General features: G+C 35.9%; 1 protein-coding gene across 2 annotated transcripts in view; it reads right to left on the bottom strand.

Moving 5' to 3' along the window:
- LOC149543804 (Stress responsive alpha-beta barrel domain protein) overlaps positions 1–24858 on the bottom strand; it is a 93169-nt gene that overhangs the window by 33292 nt on the left and 35019 nt on the right. For both annotated transcript variants that reach the window (XM_089798489.1, XM_089798490.1), the window contains one exon: positions 44–171. In XM_089798489.1, the coding sequence (XP_089654615.1) occupies positions 44–171 (128 nt within the window). The remainder of the gene's footprint in view (positions 1–43; positions 172–24858) is intronic.

The raw sequence follows: 24858 nt of genomic DNA, 5'->3' as shown, positions 1-24858 counted from the left end.
TCAAAGTAAAAATCACAAGGAAACTTAATTGTGAACAAATTACCCAATGAAATGGCAATGATTCCTTTCATGTAATATTGGGAAGTATAAAGAAAATCTAGCATATCCTTCTCTTTCTCATCTGAGAAACCTTCCTTTGTTCGGAAAAGGACAACATGCTCAACAACTTTTCTGTCAAGAAATGAAAAAAAACCCTCAATTGATCAGATTCTGAAAGGCTAAAATTTCAACAAATTAGAAAACATATGGCATAAGTCCTTTCTTATGACTATAAAAACATATCGTGTCAATTTGAATAGGCATAATTAAGAAGCAGTCCACCAAAATGAGAGAAAACTTGTTAAGTTACCAAGTATTACTGTCCAATAACGAGGAAACATGTAATTGCTTGAGGACAAGAAATTTTGGGGAGGGTAGACTGTAATAGCTCATCTAAAATAGAAAACAAATAAATGACGAAACAAATAATAGTATCTTATAATGTAATATAATACAATTTATTATTAATATTTATATAATAATACATTATATTATAATTGATAGGCAAATGCCAATTAAAGTCGCTGTGGAAATATTAAGAAATATCAACTACACAATATTGCAGACTAATAATTGAGACAAAACTAAACTCATTTAATAAAGGCAATCACCTTATCAACTGCAGGAGTCTATTATTAGTGTCATTCAACACTAGTTTATATGAATAGCATAAATGTATATCGCTAGTGTTATGGATTAAGGATGAATGAGATTATCGCAGACATGTGTAAGCATCATTCCACAGCAATCTGTACAAAGTACAAGCTGATACAATGACAACAAAATAAGTCCACTTATTGACAGCAATAACAATATAGAATAACATGTTAAACAAATTCTACAGTGAGTTGCCTTGACCGAATCAAGAAACAAAAGCAGTGATTAATATCATAATCAATATACCAGAGGGAGTCATCCAAAAACAAAGCAAATGAATCGTGAAAGGGTTGCGTCCAAAATCTACAATGGTTATTAGGGAGCAGTTAAGAAGTAAAGGAGACGAAAATATGTGCCACACCTTGCCACAGTAGACAAACAAGACATGCACAAACCATACTATGGATTATGAAGAAGCAACGGGTATTCATTGTCAAGTGGCTTGCAGATATACTTACCCGCCAAAGAATTGCACACGACTTCATTAAGGATGAGAAACAACATTTAAGTACAAAACAACAGCAATTATCATGAGGAGCAAATATTAGCAATGTCAATGAAATAACAAATGTTTAATAAAGTGATGTGGGGAATAAGCCAAATTGTTTAAGGAAGAGATGATTAAAAAGGGATGTGTCTCAACATCCAAAAGACACAACCATTTGGTCTGCAAGATATAAATGGCGAATAGAGCACACTCCATCCATCATGGGATCACAGGTTATAAAAGATAAATATAGATAGGTAAAAATAGATAGATACCGATCAGGGGTGTTTATTATTTAATATATTTCAGAACTCTACTTCAGGAAAGGAAAATTATTATTTACGTTCGGTATTCAGAAAAGAATACGAAACGAATACATATCAATAGTGAGCATTGGCCTTTTGGCAAATCAAATGCATGACTGGCAAGCAATCAGCAAGTAATTCTGATTCCTAAATATAATAATGAAATTATATTATGAGTGAGGGGCCCATATATAGTCTTACATATACAAAAATAATAATAAACTCACGATCATATATTCATATGTTTATAATAAATATATTTAAAGTAAATAAATATATATATATATATAGAGAGAGAGAGAGAGAGATGTGTGTGTGTGTGTGTTATAATAAAAATCAAAATGATATAAGTATTATTATTGACAATCAAAATTATTTACTCAGGTCCTAAAGAGAACGCAGAGATGTGTCCAAAGAGGGGCTTCTATAAATCCAAGCAATGGCTATCTATCCCAAGATAGGGTAAGGATCAACAACCCTGAGTGCCTTGCTGGCATTGTCCCAAGATAGGCTAAGGACTTGGATCTGTAAACTTTGAGGAAGTCCACTGTAGTTGGTATCTAGGTGTCATGTCCCCTCTTTAGTCTGACCAGAGTTATGTGAGTTAGCCTATCATGGGGGTCTCATAGGCTAGCAGTTGTGGATAGAGACTCATACAAGATATTCAATGACCAAACTTGACTTTACAGGTAGTTGGGAGCCAGTTGGGTGCAGTTCCTTGATTTTAGGAGGTATCCCTACATTTTAGGAGGATGTGGCAGTTTCCAGATGTGAAGTTCCCCAAGACCATTCCATGGTTTCATTTTCAAGTTGACAAGGTGTGCTCCCTAGTTTCTAGGAGCATCCTTATATTATAGGGAAGAGACTGCCAGTTGACCCATCTCATCTGGTATCAGTCACAAAAAGGTGGCATGGTCAATTTCACGTTTATTTGGTTCGTTTGGGCTTTCAAAGGCAAAATGGGGAATATTTTAATATATTTAAATATTTTCTTAGTATTTAAATAATTTATAATAAGGCTATTTATATAGCCATTTCGGAGTAATAAGGGGATTATGACTTCATTTGGACAGATGTGCCCTTGTGTTATAGCTCGTTGGAAAGGTATTGTATTACTATAAACTATTTTCACTATCCGGAGACTTTTTGGTGCTTTGAGCTATGACATTTTAATAATGTAATGTTTTTCCTATAGCCTAGACGCCTTTATTTGGGAAAATGTTATTTTATTATAAAGTGCAAAGTGTAAATCTCATTTAGGGTTTGATTTGCATTTGGGAGGAGTTATAAGGAGATGAAGACCTAATTGTGGAGTATCTTTTTGACATTTTAAACTTGTGAGATTGGAAATTGCTCTAGTGGAGCGACTTAGAGGTTTGGGACGAAAACCCGATTGGAGTGTTGGGACGCAAACCTCAACAAGGATTTGGTGATTTAGTATTGGATTTGGAAGGTACTATTCTCTGTGACAAGGATCGACATTCTTCATAGCACCATTTATCAAAAAGAAACATCACATTCAGCTAGGTCCACAGCCTATTCCAGCTTGGGCGTTTCTTCCAGAGGCAGCTCGAACTTGTATTATGGGTGCCATTCCTTATTAGCAACCATGTTTTGCAGTTTGGAGATCATACAAGGGTTTGTAACAGCAAGCTCTCCATCTTTTGTGATTGTAAAACCCTTCTATAGTTGGTGTCAAGTTCATTGTAGACAACACCAAATCCATTTGATATATTCATTTTTTTTACTACAAAAATCTGAATATTATGCCTAGTGCAATTTGAATCATCTCCAGATTGTTAAGTGTTTTCAATATTTGAATGCTTCTCATCATTCTTAGTTCAAAATTATTTGTTATTTGTCATTTACTTGCATATATCTTCAAAAACACCTAAAAACTTGAAAACGAGGAAAAACCAAAAAGAAATCAGAATTCTATAAAGTCTATTCAGAGGTACAAAATTATGGTCAAAGTCTCAAATTTTGAAACAAGCATCAATTTCCAAGGTCACCGGGATTGGGGATCTTTCACCAAGCAACTAGGATAACACCTACACCTTCTGTCTTTGAGCTGGAATAGTAATAAGGTTGGATATGAGAGTAAAGAATATACAATTACAGATAACATAATCTGATTAAATAAATGAGTAGTTCTTTTAACTTCAAATGTCATATATCCCCTAGCATGGGACATAAATATCAAATTTGTGTTAATTTGGTAATAACTGAGACTAATCCCAAATAGGGGACATTACAAATTATAAAACTGCTAAAAAAGTCTGAAATTGACATAAAGGCAAATTCTATATTCAATAAAAACCATGATATAGAATGTACACACAAAAAGAAATCCAAGTCTAAGTTGGAACACCATTCCAAGCATGATTGTTTTCATGTAGATCATCTAGTCAGCAAAACAACTCCTATGTGTGCATTTAAAAGAACCTAACTAGCTCATGATCCAAATATTAGTCATCCTACAGTTCCGCTAACAATAGCCTTGCATAATATGCCGATTCTCTTTATTACAAAGAATTTAACATCATTGTGAAGATCAAATCACATTAATTTAAGGTTTTTGTTGACACCAAATTATGGTAAAGCATAATTGTCGGTATAGTCAAGCATTTATTATGTGTTATTCATTATGCATTAATTACACCTTAGGTTAAACTCAGGTTGATTTCTACTTGTCCTTTTGGAGTGCATGCTGTCCCCCTCTTCCATTGGAATTACACTTCCTTTTCTATGAGTTAAGTGTTGAATCATTCCTTGGGAGTTACACTACTTGGAGGATCAGTTTTCATCCTGCCTTATGTTTCTACAAATTCGATTTCATGGTGTTTATGTTTACACTTATATGATCTCAATAGCTGGATTTTGTTAATTACATGTTGTTTCTATTTCATTTATATGAGAAAATATGTTGTACTTTCTTTTAAGGCAGTTGTTCTTGAGTAGTGATTTTGTGCTGAATCTAAAAACTAACATGGTATCTGTTGATTCTCAGATATGTACCATAGACAATGCTAGCTGTTTGAGCACAACAATGGGAAGTTTCCTTTCATGGGACATGAAAATGAAACAACCTTTGGAATTAAAAGGCCAGTTTCCCTGCTCTATCACTAATTTCATGCTGGTGGGGATGAAAAGGGTGGAAAATAAATTAAAACAACAAATAAAATAAAAGACACTCCAAAAGAGTATTGGTCTAATACCCACATGCAGATAAAAGCACAAAGTAAAATACTGCATCTATTATAATATCAATTCATCAAAGTTACATTTCATTCCTCTCTAATCTATAATATATATCACTAGTTTTATTCTTGCCTGATTTATAATATATAGATAGTTAAAGTAAAATGAGAGAAAAGAGAGAGGAAGAGAGAAAAGAGAGGTGGAATGTAATAATAAATATTGAGGCAGAAAGAGAGAAAAGAGAAAGGAGGGAGAAATTGAGGGGTAAAAAATGAGATCAAGTAGGAGAAAGAGAGGTGAAGAGATGTATAGAGAAATAGGGAGAGAATAAAACCAAGATGATGATAGAGAAAAATAATTAAAGAGACATGATTGAATAAAAAATATTATAAAGAAAAAAAAAGAGATATATTGAGCTCTCTCTTTGTAAATAATTACAATGGCAATAGTTGGGCTTGATTGTCAACAAGTAAGAAACGAAATCGATAGATAGCAAAAGAAAATGCTAATTGCAGATTCTGGAGCATTAACATGGTCAAGAACCAAATTTCAACAATACCTGATCAATGGGTGGTGTCAATTACCATATTTGTGGCAAATAGTTGACCAAGAAATAAAATTGTGTAGGCCCAAACATGATGTCAAAATCCTTAATAGTAATGGCTATTCTAAGCACCACATTATTAGTCAGGAGATTATTGGTGTAAAAGCATGCAACGAAGACTTTGGATCAGGAAGACCAAAAGCTACAAGAATTATACTTGGAGGTTTGGAACACAAACAATTACCAATTAGTATTTGCTCTTCTACCTACTCATTTAGTTGCTTGTTTGTTGACAATAAGCCCAATTATAGCTTTAGAAGGTTGAGATGATAATTAAATTGGCAATGGTTGACGAGAAGCAAACAAATATAGTGGGAATGATGGCATCAATAAAAATAGATTTGGACAAATTTTTGAAAGATATCAAAATATTAATTGCTACAACTCCACAAGATGGCCAAGAAACAAAGATCACAAAACGAACGGCCAAGATAAATGGAACAAACAATCAGACTATTGAAGCCTGTTGGCAAGCCATTTGATTGTGTCTGTTGTTTTTGAAGTCATAGCCTTCTTATACATTTTGGCCTTGTTTATCCCATTAGTTATAACAGAGTCTGAGAAAACTCTAAATGGGTCCCCCTGGTCAAGGTTGCAAAAGTGTTGCTCTCCATATTTTTCCATATGTTGAGTCAAAAATACTCAAAACATATTAGTGTGAAGGTTTTATATTCAAATTAATAATGAATAAGCTTATGTCAAAGTTTCAGATTTTCCCTTCCTAGAATGACTTCATCCCAACTCCACTCTTTCTCTGTCTTTGTCAATATTTTGCACTTTTGCATACTAGTGAGCTTTATCTCCGAACTTTAACTCCTTAATTCTTCAACCAAGTTACCTTGCTAGCCTCAAGTTTTGGCCATCTCTTACTTGAGGCACCCTTTCCTCGGTATCCCCAATCCTTGTTCCCTTATAATTTTCACCATGTACCTCATAAGGCTTTCTAACTCAAACTTTACCCTCATATTGCAAACCAACATACGAATATGGAGTGAACCACCAAAATAGGGGTAGCTATGTGTATAGCTCAGATTATGGCCAGATGCATGTTCATCATTTGCAATTGTACCTTTGAAAGCCCCCCTAATCTACCAAAGGCAAAAGTCAATGGTCTTATTGTGAGGTAAGAATAGGGATCCACTAGTCTAAACTAGGAACCAAACCTATTCACATCCACCCACATTGAAAGATGATTAAATAGACTCAACTTCAGACCTACTGGAAAGAGTTGGGCATTATTTGGTGGTAATTATCCTTCTTTTGTGTTGTTTGATTGATTAGAATAGAGCACTAGGGTAAATGATCATTGATTGGAGCATTACTTCTTTCCTTGTGATAAAGAGATACTCTAGGAGATGTCCTAGCATTATTCATTTCAATATTATCCCTAGAAGTATTATCAAAGATCCCACTTGAAACATCCACTAATTTTTTACTGAATTCAAGCAATCAATGAGCATGTTTAAGAATATCAGCATATAGCAACATGAGGTATATATGACAGCTTTGAAAAATGAAGTGAATGTAAGAAATATGTTTGAATTTCTTATTCTGCAATACATTAAAATGCAATGGATCAATGGACACAACATGAAGTGAAATAATCCACCATTTACAACATGATTTTGATAAATATAGCTAATAAACAATGTAATCAAATGTGAAATTGCAAACCAGTCAGATTTTGTGAATTTCATGGTAAAAATTTAAGATCTGAAAACTCTCAATCAAATATGCAAACGTAAGACACCAAATTCACCAAAATGTAACGAATATTGATCCACTAGTCTTGAACTAGGAACCAAGCATATTCACATCAACCAACATTGAATGATGATTCAATATGCCCACCTGTGGACCTCTTGGAAAAAGTTGAGCACTATTTGATGGGAATAATTCTTTTTTATGGTTGATTTGATTGATTGAATTGTTTAGAATAGAGGACTAAAGTAAACGATGTTAAATGGACTATAATCAGTATAAACAGTAAGCTTTAGTCTTAATATGCCAACTTTGAATACAGAGCTAGAAACAGGAATAAGAGAGGAACCTGTCACTAAAATTTGGCCTAAAAGTTTTGGGGAATGTCAATAGGCGACATAGTCCCAGTGATGTATAAAGAGGATAACGTAAGCAGATTTAGACTTGGGATGTTGCTCTAATCCTTCACTACTTCTTCAAGATCCAATTCTCCTTGTCTTAGTACACATTTCCTAGATTTGCAACTCTATGCTCCTAGATCTGAAAACCTGCACACAGTAAAAAGAAAAACAGTATGTGTTGTGTAGGGACTTTCCTTAGTCAAGCCCTAGGAGAATTCAACCTTCCCTACGACAATGTTTATTGGTAATAAAGCTTAATCTAAAGTACAATGCTGAATATCATAAGATTATGCCTCGAGCTTGATAAGTTGATTAATGTTATGATCTTTGAATAGGGGCCTCGAGTGTTGATGCAACGACATAATGCCTCAAACAAGATTAATCATGAAAACTCCTTGACATGAAGATTTACTGTAACTTGTTGTTCCTTATTGCTTAAATCTAAAGTATTTTCCAATAATGCTTGTGGATGAGTAAGGATATGAGAGGATGAAAATAAATGAGGAAAGGATGCTCTTATATAGGGTTCCCAAGGTATTTCACAAATGAGGGTGATCTCCAATTGTGATGTCCAAATATCAGAGATCAACTAACAATTGACAAGAACCAACACACTGCCATATTAAAATTTGGACCCAATTTTGGGGTACTATAGCACCTAGTGTTAATTTCTTAAATCTAATATCTAGGTAGATAGATCAGATCTAAATTTACACTACTAGATTTATTTAACGAAATAAAACAGCGAAAAACTAGAAAAGCAAAATACAATCACACAGTTTATATTCTCTCCAGTCAATTCATCATTAAAATAACTTCAGAACTTACAAGACCTCCCAGTAGATGGGAAAATGACTCTGAAACAAGTTACAAACAAAACAGAAAACCTGGAATATACTTGGTATTGCTACCTTCTCCTTTGCTGTTAACTGCAATAAACTTTCTCTTTCTGCCCTGCTAAAATCAGAAATCTCTTCTCTAATTGTCTCTCTCTGTCCTTCTTGAGAAAGATAAAACTGATATATATTTCAACCCTTAGCTTCATTTTCGAACAGTTGTTGGGAAAAATAGAGTCCTACTTGAACTCTACTTCCATAAAGTAGAGTCCTACTTGAATTCTTCTTCTTAGCTGACTACTTTAATTAGTTAGGTGGATAAAGTAGAGTCCTACTTGAACTCTACATAAATTACCTTTCTAAATTATCAACACTCCCTCTTAGCGAGGAAGGTATTCACCACCACTCCAAGCTTGTCCCGAAAGAAAACAAACTTCCCTTTTACCAAGGGTTTGGTGAGTGTGTCTGCAACTTGTTCATCCGTCAAAATATACTAAAGCTTAATTGCTCCCTTCAAGACCTTGTCTCTGATGAAATGATATCTGATCTACATTGAATTCTATGAGAGTTTCATGCAACTCTGATTGTCACAATTTATTACAGTAGGCTCCAACTCCTTATCAAATAAACGTGTAAGTAGCTTACCAAGCCAAATTGCTTCACAACTTGCCAAACGGGCTGCCATGTACTTAGCTTCAGTTGAACTGAGTGCTACTGAGGTTTGTTTCTTGTTGAACCAGGAAATCATGGCTGACCCTAAACTGAAATAACACCCTAAAGTACTCTTCTGATCTGTATCATTCCCTTCCCAATCCAAATCAGAATAACCTTGCAACTCCATTCCATCTCCACGAAGGTATTACAACCCTACTCCACTATGCCCTGTCAATATCTCAGCACATGCTTTGCTGCGATCCAATGAACCTTCCTTGGCTCTACCATATATTGACTCAATGTGTTTACAGCAAAACAAATGTCAAGTGAAGTGTTGCTGAGATATATCAATGAGCCAATTAATTGCATCTATTTGCTTGGAATCTGCCAAATCTGACTTTGAAGAATCAACCTTCTTCAAGTTAGTTATCGTTAGAGTAGTCATTGATCTATTGTTTTTCATATTGAACCTCTTAAGGATCTGCAGTGTATATTTCCCTTGTCCAAGAAAAGTCTCTCTCGATTTCTACCAAACCTCAAGTCCCAGAAAGTAATGCATCAACCCAATGTCCATCTCAAATTATGTTACCAAATCTGACTTACACTCAATGATCAACTTTTTTGCCCCTATAAGAATTAAGTAATCCACATAGAGCACCAAGATGAGGATCTCAAATCCAACTAGTATGAAGTATAGGATGGAGTCTGCCTCACTCTTGGCGAAGCCCATGCTCTACAAATAGCTATCGATCCTGGAGTACCATGCCCTCAAAGCTTGTTTGAGTCCATACAAGGCTTTCTTAAGTCTGTATACATGTGATTCTCTATCATGTACCTCAAACCCCTGTGGCTTCTCTATATACTTCTTCCTTGAGGAATGTTGTCTTCACATCCATTTGGTGAAACCTCCACCCTAACTCTGAAGTAATGGGTATCACAGCTCGAATAGAAGAATATCTAGCAAAAGGAGCAAAGATCTCCTCATAGTCTACTCTCTCTTTCTGAGAGAAGCCTATGGCAACAAATCTTTCTTTATACTTCTCCACACTAGCATTTGTTGCATGTTTGATTTTGAACAACCATCTAGAAGTCACCACTGACGTTCCCTCTAATCTTCGCATACATTCCTAAACATCATTCTTCGTGATAGAGTTAGGCTCCTCCACTATGGCACCTCTCCACACTAGTTGGCTAGTTTCTTCCTCAAAGCTGGAAGACTCTGAGTCTATGATGTTGGTCATCAAGGCCCTACGTGTCGAAAACTTTTGTAGAGGCCCACTCTCCCTGAACGTGGTTTTGAGAACCTCAACATTTTCCTAGGCATCTCCCAAGGTCTGCTCAAACCATTTGAGCCTCCTTACTAATTCAAAAGGGGCTACTTGTCCCTCTCTTGACGTTTGGCCCTTTGAACTAGAAGTTTGTGAACTCTTCTTACCTTTTGAATCCTCCTGTAAAATATCCTCTGCAACTGTGGACGGATCATGAGATTTCTTGGAGGCCAAGGTTTCTTCAAACTCGACATCCCCCTCATAATTGTCTTCCATTGTAAAGACCCTTTAGGCTTTTGAATCTTCACTGTGTCCCAAAAGAATGCCCTTCTCACGTGAGAGTTCCAACTTTGTCTTCTCTACGAGCACATGTGAAATAAACCCAAAATAAGCATATATATATGTATGTAATTCCCTAAATGAATAAAGAATACTTTTCTTTAAAAAAATTAAATATTATAATATATTATTATTTTATTATAATATAATATAATATAATAATAACAATGTAAGTCCATAATAATAAATGTCAATAAAAATTATATTATTAAGAAAATAAACCATTTTATTTGAATAAGTAAAGATATTATATTGTCACCAAAAGTCTAAGAACAAATAGTGTGAATTAAAGGTCACGACTATACATCGAACATAACGAGGGATTACAGGACCGATACCTAGAATGGGGATCATCGGAGCAAAGATAGACAGTCGTCAAACTTAATCACCACCAATACTTATCGGGTAAAAATGGAAGGAAGCCATCTGCGATCAATAGCTATCATCGATAAAGGGAAGGCATCGAATAGGAGATCAAGTCATATCCACATCAGAGCAGGTACACGAAGCATTAGAAAAATCAATCTTGACACTACCAACGCAGGCGGAAACAGTGGAAAACACCAATTCTGGCAAGATTAGTGTGTGTGCGGCACTTAGATTACAAATGCAAGAAGGAAGATTTGCAGACATCTACATTTATGTCCATTGGAGGTGAAGAATCAAATATCGGGTTTGGGCAGAGTCCATCAATCAACATAAGCAATACAATTTCAGAGTAAATCAACACCTCATAACACAACCAAAATATATCATGTTAGAGGTAAATAGTGAAGGGAATTCAAGGAACCAATCCCAGTGCCATAAATCACATCAGTAGAAGGCATTAAGGAAGTACATCCAACAACAAGAAGGAAATCCTCCTAAATCAATACCATAGTAATGCAAACATTTAGGACTAACATCGTGTAAACAAACTAAACTCTAGACTAAGCAGTTCCAAACAGAGGTATGAAGTAGAAATTATAATCAGAGATCCAAATCTTAAGAGATCAAGTATCCCTTTGGTTAGAAGAGATTGGATACAAGAAATTAAGACTTCTCATTATGAAATCTAGAAATCTAGAGACTAGAGGGCATTAGTAATTGAATGTCGGAATTCTAAAACGAATTGCAAAGGGGGATTTATAGAGGATCCCTTAGAGACAATATATATTGTAGTGGTCAAACATATGCATATGTCAGAGAAAGAGACTTGGTAGAGGTGGAATCTGTACCAAGTAATTATTCTAGAGATCCCAAAGAGGCCTAAGGAAGATGTTCTTTTTATGATAATCGCCTAGTCGAGATATAATCTCATCAGAGGGTTAGGTGGTTTGAGAAAGATATCTTCTAAAGGATTAGGACGAGTAATGGGTAGAAATTCAAATTATTTATGATAAGTTTTTACATGCAAATTCGAATATTGTACTAACAATTTTTGTTGTAGGTTATCACATTCAAACTTAATCAGAAGAAGGATCATTACAGTGGTATCAGAGCATAATCCTGCCACCCTATGAGTAAGGGCTTATGCAAACATACGAGAGGAGAACAAAAACTACAATGAACAACCTAGCAAATGAAGTAAGATCGTATATGGAGCAAACCCACCAAACCAATCAAACTATATTAAATCAAATCAAGCCCTCCTACAAGCCTTACAAAACATGGGAAACTCAATCACTATTCTAAGAAGTCAACCCAACCTAGCAAGAGAAACTAGCTCAATCCATTTTGAGAATAACAATATAACTTCAAGTTCAAGCCTCCCTCAACCTGCATTCCTACCCAGAAGAACAACCTAAGGGAAGAGAAAGGACTAGAGAAACCCCTAACAAGCACTAAAGATATTGCAAGAGCATATGCAGCTCTGGACATGCACATTCGAGAAGCAGTCTCCTTGAGAGAATTTTGTGCAAATAAGAGAAGAGAAATGCCTAGAGGTTATATGAATGAAGAACTCAAAAGCAAAATAAGCAAGGTCACTATTCCAATCTTTAATGGAATAGGAGAGATGTCATCCCACCTATGGTTAGAAAAACTAAACACATTCTTCATCCTAAATCACATGACAGAAGAAGAAGCCCTCCAATACTCCATAATCCTTTTAGGCGAAGCAGCTCATGATTGATGGACCCAAGGGCGTATCTCATTAAGACATAAAGACATTAAAACTTATGAAGAGTTCTCCCAAAAACTCATGAACCAATTTGATGAGAAGGACACTGAGTGGTACTTTCAAGAGTTAACACACTTGAAGCAAACAAGAATCTTACATGAGTATGTTAAACAATTCCAAGAAACTTCTATCATGATTCCTGATCTCTCCCAAAAAAGACATACACACATGTTCATAGAAGGTCTTAAAGAATTTACAAAAACAATGTAAAAACCTCTTGAACTACAAAATCTAGAAGAAGCTATGAGGAAGGCAAAAATGGTTGAGTCTAATCATAAGGAAAGAAATCGGAATTTCACATCCAAAACATTCCACCAAAGTGAAGGAACCAGGAAAGATAACCATGACAAACCATGTTATTTATGTAATAAACCATGGATTATTGGACATAAATGTCAACAAAGGGAAGAGTTAATTCAAAAAAATCTATGCTTTAAATGTAAGGAGCCTTGGGGATGAGGTCACCATTGCAAAATAGGGCACATTAATCAATTTGAAGAAACAAATAAAAAGGTAAGAATGGAAGATTCAAAGGAAAGAACTCTAGCAGTCATATCCCAAGATGAAAATAGGCCTTTTCCAATTAAAGGTGTACTTAAGGGTCAAAAGGTAGTTGCACTAGTAGATACTAGAGCATCACATGACTTTATCAGCAAACAGTTGGTACCAAAAAGGAGGCTAAAGACTCAAGACTTTGAAGGTTTTAGGGTCAAGTTGCAAACGAAGCCATAGATTGCTGCACAAAGATAGCCACAAAAGTAGAAATTACCACTAGCGTACATATTATTAGAAGGAATTTCTATGTAGCAAATCTACAAAATGATATCGTCCCAGGTATGCCTTGGATTAATAGGGCAATTTATTATGGATGGACCAAATCTTGAAATATGTTTCAAACATAAAGGGGAAGATATAACATCGAAGGGAAAGCCCGATGGGTCAACAAAAATAGTATCATGCAATAAAATGGAGGAAATATTAAAACATGACCAAAGAGAAATGATGGCTCAGTGTATGATCCTAGATCATAACCCCACCAAGGAGAGAACATTCCATGTAGAGATTCAACCTATCCTGAAGAAAAATAAGAAAAGTGTTTGAAGACATTCCTCCAGGACTCCCCCCACAAAAGAGGGTTTGAACACTACATAGAGTTGGAAGGAGCCAAACCAGTAATTACTACACCTTATAGACACCCCCACAGATATAAAGAAGAAATAGAGAAAATTATCAAGGAGATCTTAGAAATGGGACACATACAACCTAGTAGCAGCCGTTTTGCATCATCAATAGTACTAGTCAAAAAGAAAGATGGAACTATTAGAATGTGCATTGATTATAAAGCACTAAATTAAAAAACTATACAAAATATATATCCTATCCCTAGAATTTATGAGTTAACGGATGAATTGCATGGAGCATTTTATTTCTCCAAAATTGATCTAGATCTGGGTATCACCAAATTACAATGAAAAAAGATGTACCGAAAATAGCCTTTCGATGCCATTATGGACATTTCAAGTTCCTAGTACTTCCTTTTGGTCTTACAAATACGTCCGTGACTTTCCAATATTGTATCAATCACATCTTTAGACAACAGTTACGAAAATCCATTCTCATATTCTTTGATGACATCCTTCTTTATAGCAAGACATGGAAGGAGCACCTAACACATGTGGAGGAAGTATTAAGTCTTTTGGAAAGAGAATCTCTATATGCTAAAATCTCAAAGTGTGATTTTGGGCTTGAGGAGATACTTTATCTTGGACATAAAATCAACAAAGAAGGGGTGAGTATTGATGAAGAAAAGATAAAGGCTATCAAGGAATGGCCCCAACCTGAGACCCTCACCCAACTCAAAGAATTTGTAGGGTTATGCAGCTACTATTGAAGATTTGTAAAAGGATTCTCAAAAATTGCAGCCCCCTCTGATAGACTTAAATAAGAAAGAAGCTTTCAATTCGGACGATAGAGCACAACAAGCTTTCGAACAACTAAAGCAAGTTATGAGTTCATACCTAGTATTAATCATACCAGATTTCTCTATGCCATTTGAGTTACAATGCAATGCCTCAAGGGAAGGCATAGGAGCCGTACTAATGCAAAGGAAACATCCTATCGCTTTGGAAAGTCATAAACTCAATAATGTTAAAAAACACTATTCCATTTACGACAAAGAGATGTTGACAATAATGCACGCCTTGGCGAAATTTTGTCAATATTTAGTTTGCGGAAAATTCATAGTCAAAACTTATCATAATAGTCTATGATTCTTCCTTAATCAAAAAGATCTAAATGACAGACAGCAAAAGTGGGTTAGCAAAATTCAAGCCTACGACTTTGATATCGAATATGTTAAAGGAGTCAATAATGGCGCTGTAGACGCTTTATCAAGAAGGGCCCATATTAATGTCATTTCTAGCATCTCCAAAAATTGGAAGGATGAGATAATAGAAGATTATGTCAAGGATCAACTTGCAACCGAGACATTAGAGGGGAAGGTACCTAATGAACATTTCAAGGTTTCGAATGACATTGTCTTCTACAAAGGGAGGATATATTTAACACCGCAATCCAAAATGAAAGAAAGAGTTATAAAGGAATATGATAATAACCCCTTAGCCAATCATCCGAGATATTACAAGACATATAAACATATAAGGGAAAGTTACTCCTGGAAAGGCTTAAAGAAGGACATCCAGAAATATGTACAAGAATGTGTGACTTGTCAACAAAATAAGGTCGAACAAACCCATCCGGCAGGATTATTACAACCTTTACCTATTCCAGATCAAAAGTGGGAAAGTATATCAATGAATTTCATAACTAGACTACCAAACATTCAAGGGAAAGATAGCACCTACATAATCATGGATAGACTCACAAAATTCACTCATTTTCTTCCAATTTCTATTGAATATAAGGCACCTCAAATAGTAGAATTATTTTTCAAAGAGGTTTTTTGTCTCCATAGGCTACCCCAAATCAAAGAGCAACCAAGACAACAAATTCATTAGCAAATTTTGGGAAGAGCTTTTCAAACTAGCCAGAACTTCACTAACCCCGAGCACTAGCTATCATCCACAAACCGATGGCCAAACAAAAATTGTAAACAAGTAGATAGAAGGATATCTAAGAAATTATGTCATAGGACATCAAACTGTCTGGATCAAGCGGCTAGACCTAGGAGAACATTGCTACAATACCACGCATCATATGTCTATTGGAATGAGTCCTTTCAAATCTTTACATGCTTATGAAGTTTCCACTTTTGGAGGATTAGCTATGTCAGAAAGCAAGGTACCCAGCGCTCAAGAATTTATCCAAAAGAACATCAACATTATGAGAGAACTAAAAGAAAATTTGCACCACGCACAAAATCAGCAAAAAATCTATGCAGACAAGAAGAGAGTGGAACGATCATTTGTGGAAGGTGATCTAGTGTTCTTACACTTGCAACCATATAAACAAACATCCACTAAGAAGAATGGGGTAGAGAAACTCAAATCCCAATTTTATAGACCATATAAAGTGACCCAAAAAATTGGCAAAGTAGCATATGAATTAGAACTTCCAAATAATTGTCAAATTCATAATATATTTCATGTATCCAGACTCACGAAGGTTTTGGGACAACAGGTAGTACCATGTATGAAATTACCACCCGTCGATGACGAAGGACAACTCACATTAGAGCCTGAAATTATCCTTGAAACTAGAGAAAAGCCATTGAGAAATAGAGTGATAAGAGAAAACTTGATAAAATGGAAAGGCTTACCAAAAGAAGATGCCACTTGGGAAAGAGAAGAGAATGTTAAGTTGCTTGAGGACAAGCAAATTGGGGATGGAGGGACTATAATAAACCCAAAATAGACAAATATATATATATATGTAATTCCCTAAAGGAATAAAGAATACTTTTCTTTAAAAAAATTATATATTATAGTATGTTATTATTATATTATAATATAATATTATAATAATAATAATGTAAGTCCATAATAAATGCCAATGCAAATTATATTATTAAGAAAATAAACCATCTTATTCGAATAAGTAAAGATATTATATTGTCACCAAAAATCTAAGAACAAATAGCGTAAATCAAAGGTCATGACTATACATCAGATATAAGGAGGGATTACAGGACCAATACCTAGAAGGGGGATCATCAGAGTATAGATAGACAATCATCAAACTTCATCGCCACCAAAACTTATCGGGTAAAAAAAGGAAGCCATCTACGATCAACAGTTATCGTCGATAAAGGGGAGGAAGGCATCGAATAGGAGATCAAGTCATCTATGTCAGAGCAAGTACACGAAGTATTAGAAAAATCAATCCTGACATTACCAACGTAGGCAGAAACAGTGGAAAACACCAATTCTGGCAAGATTAGTGTGTGTCGCACTTAGATTACAAACGCGGGAAGGAAGATTCGCAGGCATTTGCATTTATGTCCATTGGAGGTGAAGAATCGGATATCAAGTTTGGGCAGAGTCCATCAATCGACATAAGCAATACAATTTCAGAATAAATCAACATCTCATAACACAACCGAAATATATCATGTCAAAGGTAAATAGTGAAAGGAATTCAAGGAACCAATCCCAATGCCATAAATCACGTCAGTAGAAGGCATTAAGTTAGTACGTCTGATAGCAAGAAGGAAATCCTCCCAAATCAATATCATAGCATTGCAAACATTCAGGACCAACATCGTGTAAATAGACTAAACTCTAGACTAAGCAGTTCTGAACAGAGGTATGAAGTAGAACTTATAATCAGAGCTCCAAATCTTAAGAGATCAAGTAGCCCTTTGGGTAGAAGAGATTGGATACGAGAAATTAAGACTTCTCATAACAAAATCTAGAGACTAGAGGGCATTTGTAATCGAATGTCGGAATTCTAAAACGAATTCCAGAGGTGGATTTATAGAGGATCCCTTAGAGACAATATATATTGTAGTGGTCAAACATATACATATGTCAGAGAAAGAGACAGGGTAGAGGTGGGATCTCTACCAAGTAATTCTTCCAAAGGTCCCAAAGAGGCCTAAGGAAGATGTTCTTTTTATGATAATTGCCTAGTCGAGATATAATCTCATCAAAGGGTTAGGTGGTTTGAGAAAGATCTCTTCTAAAGGATTAGGACGGGTACTTGGGTAGAAATTTAGATTATTTATGATAAGTTTCTACATACAAATTCCAATACTATACTAACAATTTGTTGTAGGTTATCACATTTAAACTTAATCAAAAGAAGGATCATTACAACATGAATATAGACTGCACAACCAAAAACCCTAAGATGTCTTATCTCAAGTTGAATCCTCCTATAAAATATCCTCTGCAACTGTGGGTGGATCATGAGATTTCTTGGAGGCCAAGATTTCTTCAAACTTGGCATCCCTTCTCACAATTGTCTTCTATTGTAAAGACCCTTTAGGCTTTTGACTCTTCACTAAATCCCAAAAGAATGCCCTTCTCACCTAAGGGCTCCAACTTTCTCCTCTTCTCTAGGAGCACATGAATAAAGAATGCAAACCCAAAAACCTTAAGATGTCTTATCTTAGGTTTAATCCCTGCAAAAATCTCCTCTGGGGTCTTGCCCTCTAAAACCTTGTGAGGACTCTTGTTTGTAAATATACAATTATGTTGCATGCTTCTACTCATAGAAACAATGACAAACTATGTTCATGGATCATGGCCTTCACAGTACTGATGATAAAAAATTTCTTCCTCTTTGCAACCCAATTTTGTTGCAGATTATAGGCAACTGCCTTCTCCCTCTTGATTCCTACATCCTTACAGAAACTTGTAAACTCATTTGAGGTGTACTTAACCCCCATTTTCTAATCTCAACACCTTGATCTTCTACCCTGCTAGATTCTCCCCTTGAGCTTTAAACTTTTTGAATAGAATAAAGGCCTCATCTCTAGTCTTCATGAAGTAGAAAAATCATCAATAAAGGTGGTATAATAGGATGCACCATTCATCGATGCCACTGACATAGGCCCACAAACATCAAAATGTATTAGATCCAACATCTCTTTGGATCGACTCTCATTGTTGGGAAATGAAGCTTTGCCATTTTTGCCAAGAACACAACCTCTACATACACCTTGCTCCAGACTAAACTTTGGAAGTCCGGTGACCATCTCTCACAATATAGGTAGTGCTTTGTAATGCAAGTGCCCCATCCTCTTGTGCCACAACTCGCTCAAGCTCTCATTGTTATGCACCAATGCCTACCTTGTAGCCTATATACGTTGTCTTCCTTAACTTCAATCCTCATATTTGTGTTGGGATTGGCTCCCTCAGGGCATACAAACACTTGCCCTTTCTAGAAGGTAACTATGTAACCTTTGTTCCCCACAACTAAGATGGGCAAGAAGTTCTTCTTCAGACTAGGTACATACACACATCTTGAGTATCAATTGATCCTCCTGGCTCAAGCTAGAACTGCACAATTCCTTGTCCCTTAACTATATACAAGGCATCAACACCAAGCTCCACAATGACCCCTGAGTCATAATTAGAAATCCGATTGAACAACTCTCTGGTTTCAACTACGTGACAAGAGTCGCCACAATCCAAGTACCAAGCACTTCTAACTATAGTGTTGGTTGAAAGGCAGGCTACAAGGGAAAATCATTCTCAAACTTTGTTGCAAATTCACTCAATTGAGTCTCTACTATTGATGATGTTGCTATTTGTGTCTTCTTTGGACACTAAGAAGCATAGTAACCTTGCTCACGGAAAATAAAGCACTTGATATTACTTAAGTCTTTCTTCTTTTTAGGCCGATGTCCTCCATAAATGTTAGCTTTCTTGGTGAAAGGTTTCCCTTTTCTTTTCTTAGTATTGGTGATGACGGCCAAGTTTTCATCACCACCTCCTTGCTTGTTGGATCTGAACTCCTCTCGATTCTCCTCTTGAAGAGAATCATCCCATAGCCTCTACCAATCTGGATTATTTCCTCGAGCACAAATTCCCTTAATAAAAGCCATTTAGAGCTACATTCACTAACTCTACATCCAAAGATATTTTCTCCAACTGCTGCAAGTTGATCACGGATTTGTGTGATCCTCATAAGCTAATTGGTAACATTATCAGATTTGGTCATCTGACACTCTCGGAGCTTGTTCTTCAAAACCATCTTTTAGTTCATATTGTCACTCTAAAAGAGACCAACTAAGGCATCAAACATGTCCTTTGATTTCCACTTTTTTGCCATATGCAGAATCAAGTGATCCTTTACAACATCTAGAATCACTCTTTTTCCTTTAGTGTCCTTATCCTATGCTACCTGAAGTGCAAGATCTGTTTCTATTGGAAGAACCTTTTCTACATTTTCCCACAAGTCTTGCCCCTTCAGAAGCAGCGTGACTCTTGTCTTCCATGGCAAGAGGTTTGAAACCCCATCTAGCCTGTCCTTGAACCTGAGACTGTCAGTTGCCATATCTATCTTGTGCTTTTCTTTTAGAGCTTAAAGCTCTAATACCATGTTAATTTCTTAAATCCGATATCTACTTGATTTATTTAACAATATAGATTTATTTAACGATATAAAGTTGTAGAAAACTAGAAAAGTAAAACACAATCATACACAGTTCATATGCCCATAAAATGCCTACAGAAGTCAAATGCAGCCTTTCCTCATCCAAGCGCTGCTCTATAACAGGGAATCACAGCCCTTTACCAAAGCCTCTGATGTCTTTAAGCATTAACAATCACCACAGAATGAACAGAATATAATGGTGTCTAATAGCAACACTTGGCTTCTTGTATTGCATACAAATTCACCTCCCTATATGCCATGCCAATTCACACCATATTGCAGATTACTAACACCTATATGCAGAGATTTTTTAACCTTCCAACAACGGTATGTAACAGATAAGAAGGCAGCATGCAATGGCGTCCAAACTCAGTGAAAAACCCCTTGTTATTATTGCAGCACTTTAATACATAAAATCAGTATATCTCAGCACCAATTTACCTCCAAATAAGCAGAGATAATTTCCAGAAAATCAGACACAATTCACCATGTATTTCAATGGCTCAAAGTGAAAACTAGAGAGAGGAATCAGTCCTCACAGAAAACTCATGATCAAAACCCTCAAGAAACTTCACAAATAATAAAAATCCCATAGCCAAGAATGAATCCCTTTCCTTTATGAAGTCTCTTTTATAATACAAAATGAAACTCGGCTTCTTCTTCACACTTTTTATTAAAGATGGTTCATCAATACACTTTTCAATTAGAAGCGTCATTTAATAATTTTGAATAAATTACTCCCAAGCTAAAGGCTTCATGAAGACACTTTTCACTTTAAAGGCTTCTTCAACACACCATCAAATTATAACAAAATAATGATAAAAATATTCATTAAGATAACCTTAATAAATAACTTATAATATGAAGTTCCAATGATCAATCCAATCAATCACTGAAGATGCCAAGCACCAGGTGCCTCCACTACACTGCTAAAAATAGTAATTGTTTGCAACTGACTTACTATAAATAGAAATCAATCAGTAGAGACACTCAAAACTAATTGCCATCTCACAAGGGCCACAATGTTGAACTAACCATACCAGCTATAGGAACCTACTAAAATGGGGGCATTACAGTCGTCCCTCCCCAAGATTGCTAGTCCTCCAACAATCACAATGCAGTACCACAACAAACCCCAACCTCCACAAGATCCCATAGAAAAATACGCGTGATGTCCTTGTCATCACCAAATAATCCTTGTAAATATAACATCATCGATGTAAACAACATAATCTATAGAACTATACTCAACACCAGCGTTGATGATGTAGAAATTGGAACATCACAAGGAAGCAAATCAATAGGAAGTCTAGATTTGCCCCCTTTCTCTGCACCAAGATATTATACCAAACATCAAACTTAGGAATAAACAAACTCTATACATGGGGAATATCCTGCACATGGGGGTCAAGTGTGAAATTGTATGCACTCATCACCGTATATACCTCAATGAGCTCATGATCATCATCATCTAAACCAACAAACTACTGTGAAGATTCAACCTTAATCTCATCATAGTACACCCACATAGAACAGTTTGCCCGTCCTTTAGGCCTCAATGAACAGGTGTGTCCTCTATCATAAGGTCCTTTGAACCAATAAAAAAGTTGTCTCCTCAAATCCTCACATGATGCCTCATCATTCTTCCTAGCTGATTTTCTTTTTTCATCAGTAATCAGTGGGTGTTCCTCATCTGCATGTGGAGAGGTAGTTTTAGGTTGTGCTTCGTTCTTAGGAGTTGAAAACTCCATGTTCCTAGCCTTCTTGATGGCCCCCTGAAGAAAAGGTGGATCAAATGCCTTAAGCCACCCTCTAAGTGGCTCATGTAACCCCTTTGTAAATAGCATAACCAAGTGTTTCTCTATCACATTGGGAACCATGATAGAGAGTCTTAGAAACTTGCTAATAAAAGACTCTAGGCCACCTGTCTATCTAAGTTGAACAAGATCTTGGAAGTAAATCTCTCGATCCTTTTGATCAAGTCTCTCTACCAGTCTATCAACAAACTCTTGGTAGGATGTAATCTAGTGATGATGTAAAATGGCTAATCCGTGATACCACCAGTCATGAGCTAACCTGTCCAGATGCAACACAACAAAGCAGATGGCATCCTTCTTAGTCATGAGACACAATGTTAGATGAGTATCGAGTTTGTGAACCTAAGTTCGCATTGTAACCTTGCCACTACCACCAAAGTGGGTCAAGGTCATCTTGTTGGCTGCCTCTCTCAAATCAGTCTATCTAGGACTTTGTCTCTCGAGTACAAGCCTACCTCTAGTGTGCTTGTGCTCCTACTTCTATGTAAGAAATCTGTCAAAGTTCAAATTTGGCTTGATAGCCTGCAGAAGAGCACCCCACTTTGTATAGTGAGCAACAACATCATCTACAAATAGCGCAGCCTCAGCCTCAATACTATCCACGTCAAGCTCAGGTCTCAAGAAATTACACCGTTGCAGCTTATCATAAAAGCCAGTATATCCTATCATGTCAGTCCTGTCATCCACTCTAATCTGGTCCTCAACTCTAAACCGGCCCTCAACTCTAATCATGTCCCCAAGTCTAGACCTGTCATCAACCTTCGACCTGTGTGAACTCACAAAATCACTCCTAGTACCTCTCTCACTACTCCAAGCTTTGGGGAGTACAATGCACTGCAAAGTATCAGACAATTATTGCAGCACATTGGCAACATGGTGTAACCATGTGTAAGGTCTCTTAGTGTCTCCCTGGCCTCTCTATCAATATCATATCCAGTGCCAACATGTCTGTAACTTATACCACCTGATCCTCCAGAACCACTAGCACCCCTGTCACCATGCTGCCAAACTGTATCTCAGGCTCTCCATCACCAGTAGAATTACGACCTCTGCAGGTGTAGTACATACCAGGTATGAATCTCTATGCCATGTTGAACCCCAATTCCCTGCAGGTTGGCAGGAAACTACTCTAATATCACTGAAAAGAACTGAACCTATTCTACCTTCAATTCAAGTGGTTTGACATTTTGTCAAACACTTATCATGCAAGCTCTGATACCAGTATAAGAGCCCTACTACAGTATAAGAGCCCTACTACTGGCTTACACTATAGCAATGCTGGAGAATTTTTTTTTTTTTTTGAAAGTTTACAATTTTTTTTGGTTTTTGCAATGGATTTGTTTTTTTGTATTTTCAAATATATAGAAATGCTGAAACGAATAGCATGAAATGAAACAACTGACATTGCTTGCTAATTCAGAATTCTAATTGAAATTCTAATAGAGGCTATTATTACATTTAATGCTCATGACAAGAAATAAATTGAAGGAACCTGTTAGTGCCAAGACTTGGGAATTCACTACAGCAGCCTTTAGAGTTTCCCATGCCACTCTCAAAATATGGAAGATAAGAATGATGAAGTTGCTTGTAAATTTATTCAGCTACCCTTACATGTCATAAAATGCCTACAGAAGTCAAATGCAGCCTTTCCTCATCCAAGCGCTGCTCTATAACAGGGAATTGCAGCCCTTTACCAAAGTCTCCCGGTGACATCTTTAAGCATTAATAGTCACCACAGAATGAGCAGAATATAATGGCTTCTGATAGTGATGCTTGGCTCCTTGAATTGCATACAAATTCACCTCCCTATATGTCATGCCAACTCATGCCAAATTGCAGAGTACTGAGGCCTATATGCAGGGATTTTGTTTAACTTCAAACAACAGTATGTAACAGATAAGAAGGCAGCATGCAATGGCGTCCAAACTCAGTGAAAAAAACCTTGTTATTTGCGACAATTTAATGCATTAAATCAGTATATCTCAGCACTGATTTACCTCCAAATAAGCAGGGATAATTTCCAGAATATCAAACACAATTCACCATGTAATTTAATGGTTCAAAGTACAAATCAGAGAGAAGAATCAGTCCTCCCAGAAAACTCATGATCAAAATCCTCAAGAAACTTCACAAGTAATAAAAGTACAATAGCCAAGAAAGAATTCCTTTCCTTCATGAAGTCTCTTTTATAATACAAAATGCAACTTGGCTTCTTCCTCACACTTTTCATTAAAGATGCTTCAAATATACACTTTTCAATTAGAAGCTTCATTTAATAATTTTGAATAAATAACTCCCACGCTAAAAGCGTCATGAAAACACTTTTCACTTAAAAAGCTTCTTCTATTACAATAATAGATAGCTTCTATTATTGTCTATTATTTTTTAACGGTTATCTATTTGTAATCTATTGTAAATATTAGAATGTTTCTAATATTTAGTTAGTTGTTAGCATACTATTAGCTAGAATAGAAATTTTATAATCTTTAGATCATTCCCTAAGGAAACATCATTTATTCTTTTGTATATATTGATCTATTGATCATTGTTAATAACAAACAAGTATTTTACAATTACTTTGTAATATGATATCAAAGCAGATCAATGGGATTTCATAAAATTTGGCAGATTTTTTAAGGTAATTCCGAGCATCTTTTGATTTGGGTTTTTTTCCAAAAATTTGTTTTTCGATTTTTAGAAATAAAAAATGTTAGAAGTATTTTATGAAACTTTTGTGGTTCGTCTTTGGGGATTTTTGTTGGAAATTGCAAGACTGGTTAAGAGTTTTGATCCAATGACTTATTGGTTGCAGCAAAAGTCTCTGT

The sequence above is a fragment of the Cupressus sempervirens genome, chromosome 8, assembly GCF_028749045.1.
Source record: "Cupressus sempervirens isolate cs-2001-9-10 chromosome 8, ASM2874904v1, whole genome shotgun sequence".
Classification (NCBI taxonomy): domain Eukaryota; kingdom Viridiplantae; phylum Streptophyta; class Pinopsida; order Cupressales; family Cupressaceae; genus Cupressus; species Cupressus sempervirens.
Note: the sequence above shows the minus strand (reverse complement) of the source record. Positions and strands in the feature narration are given on the sequence as shown.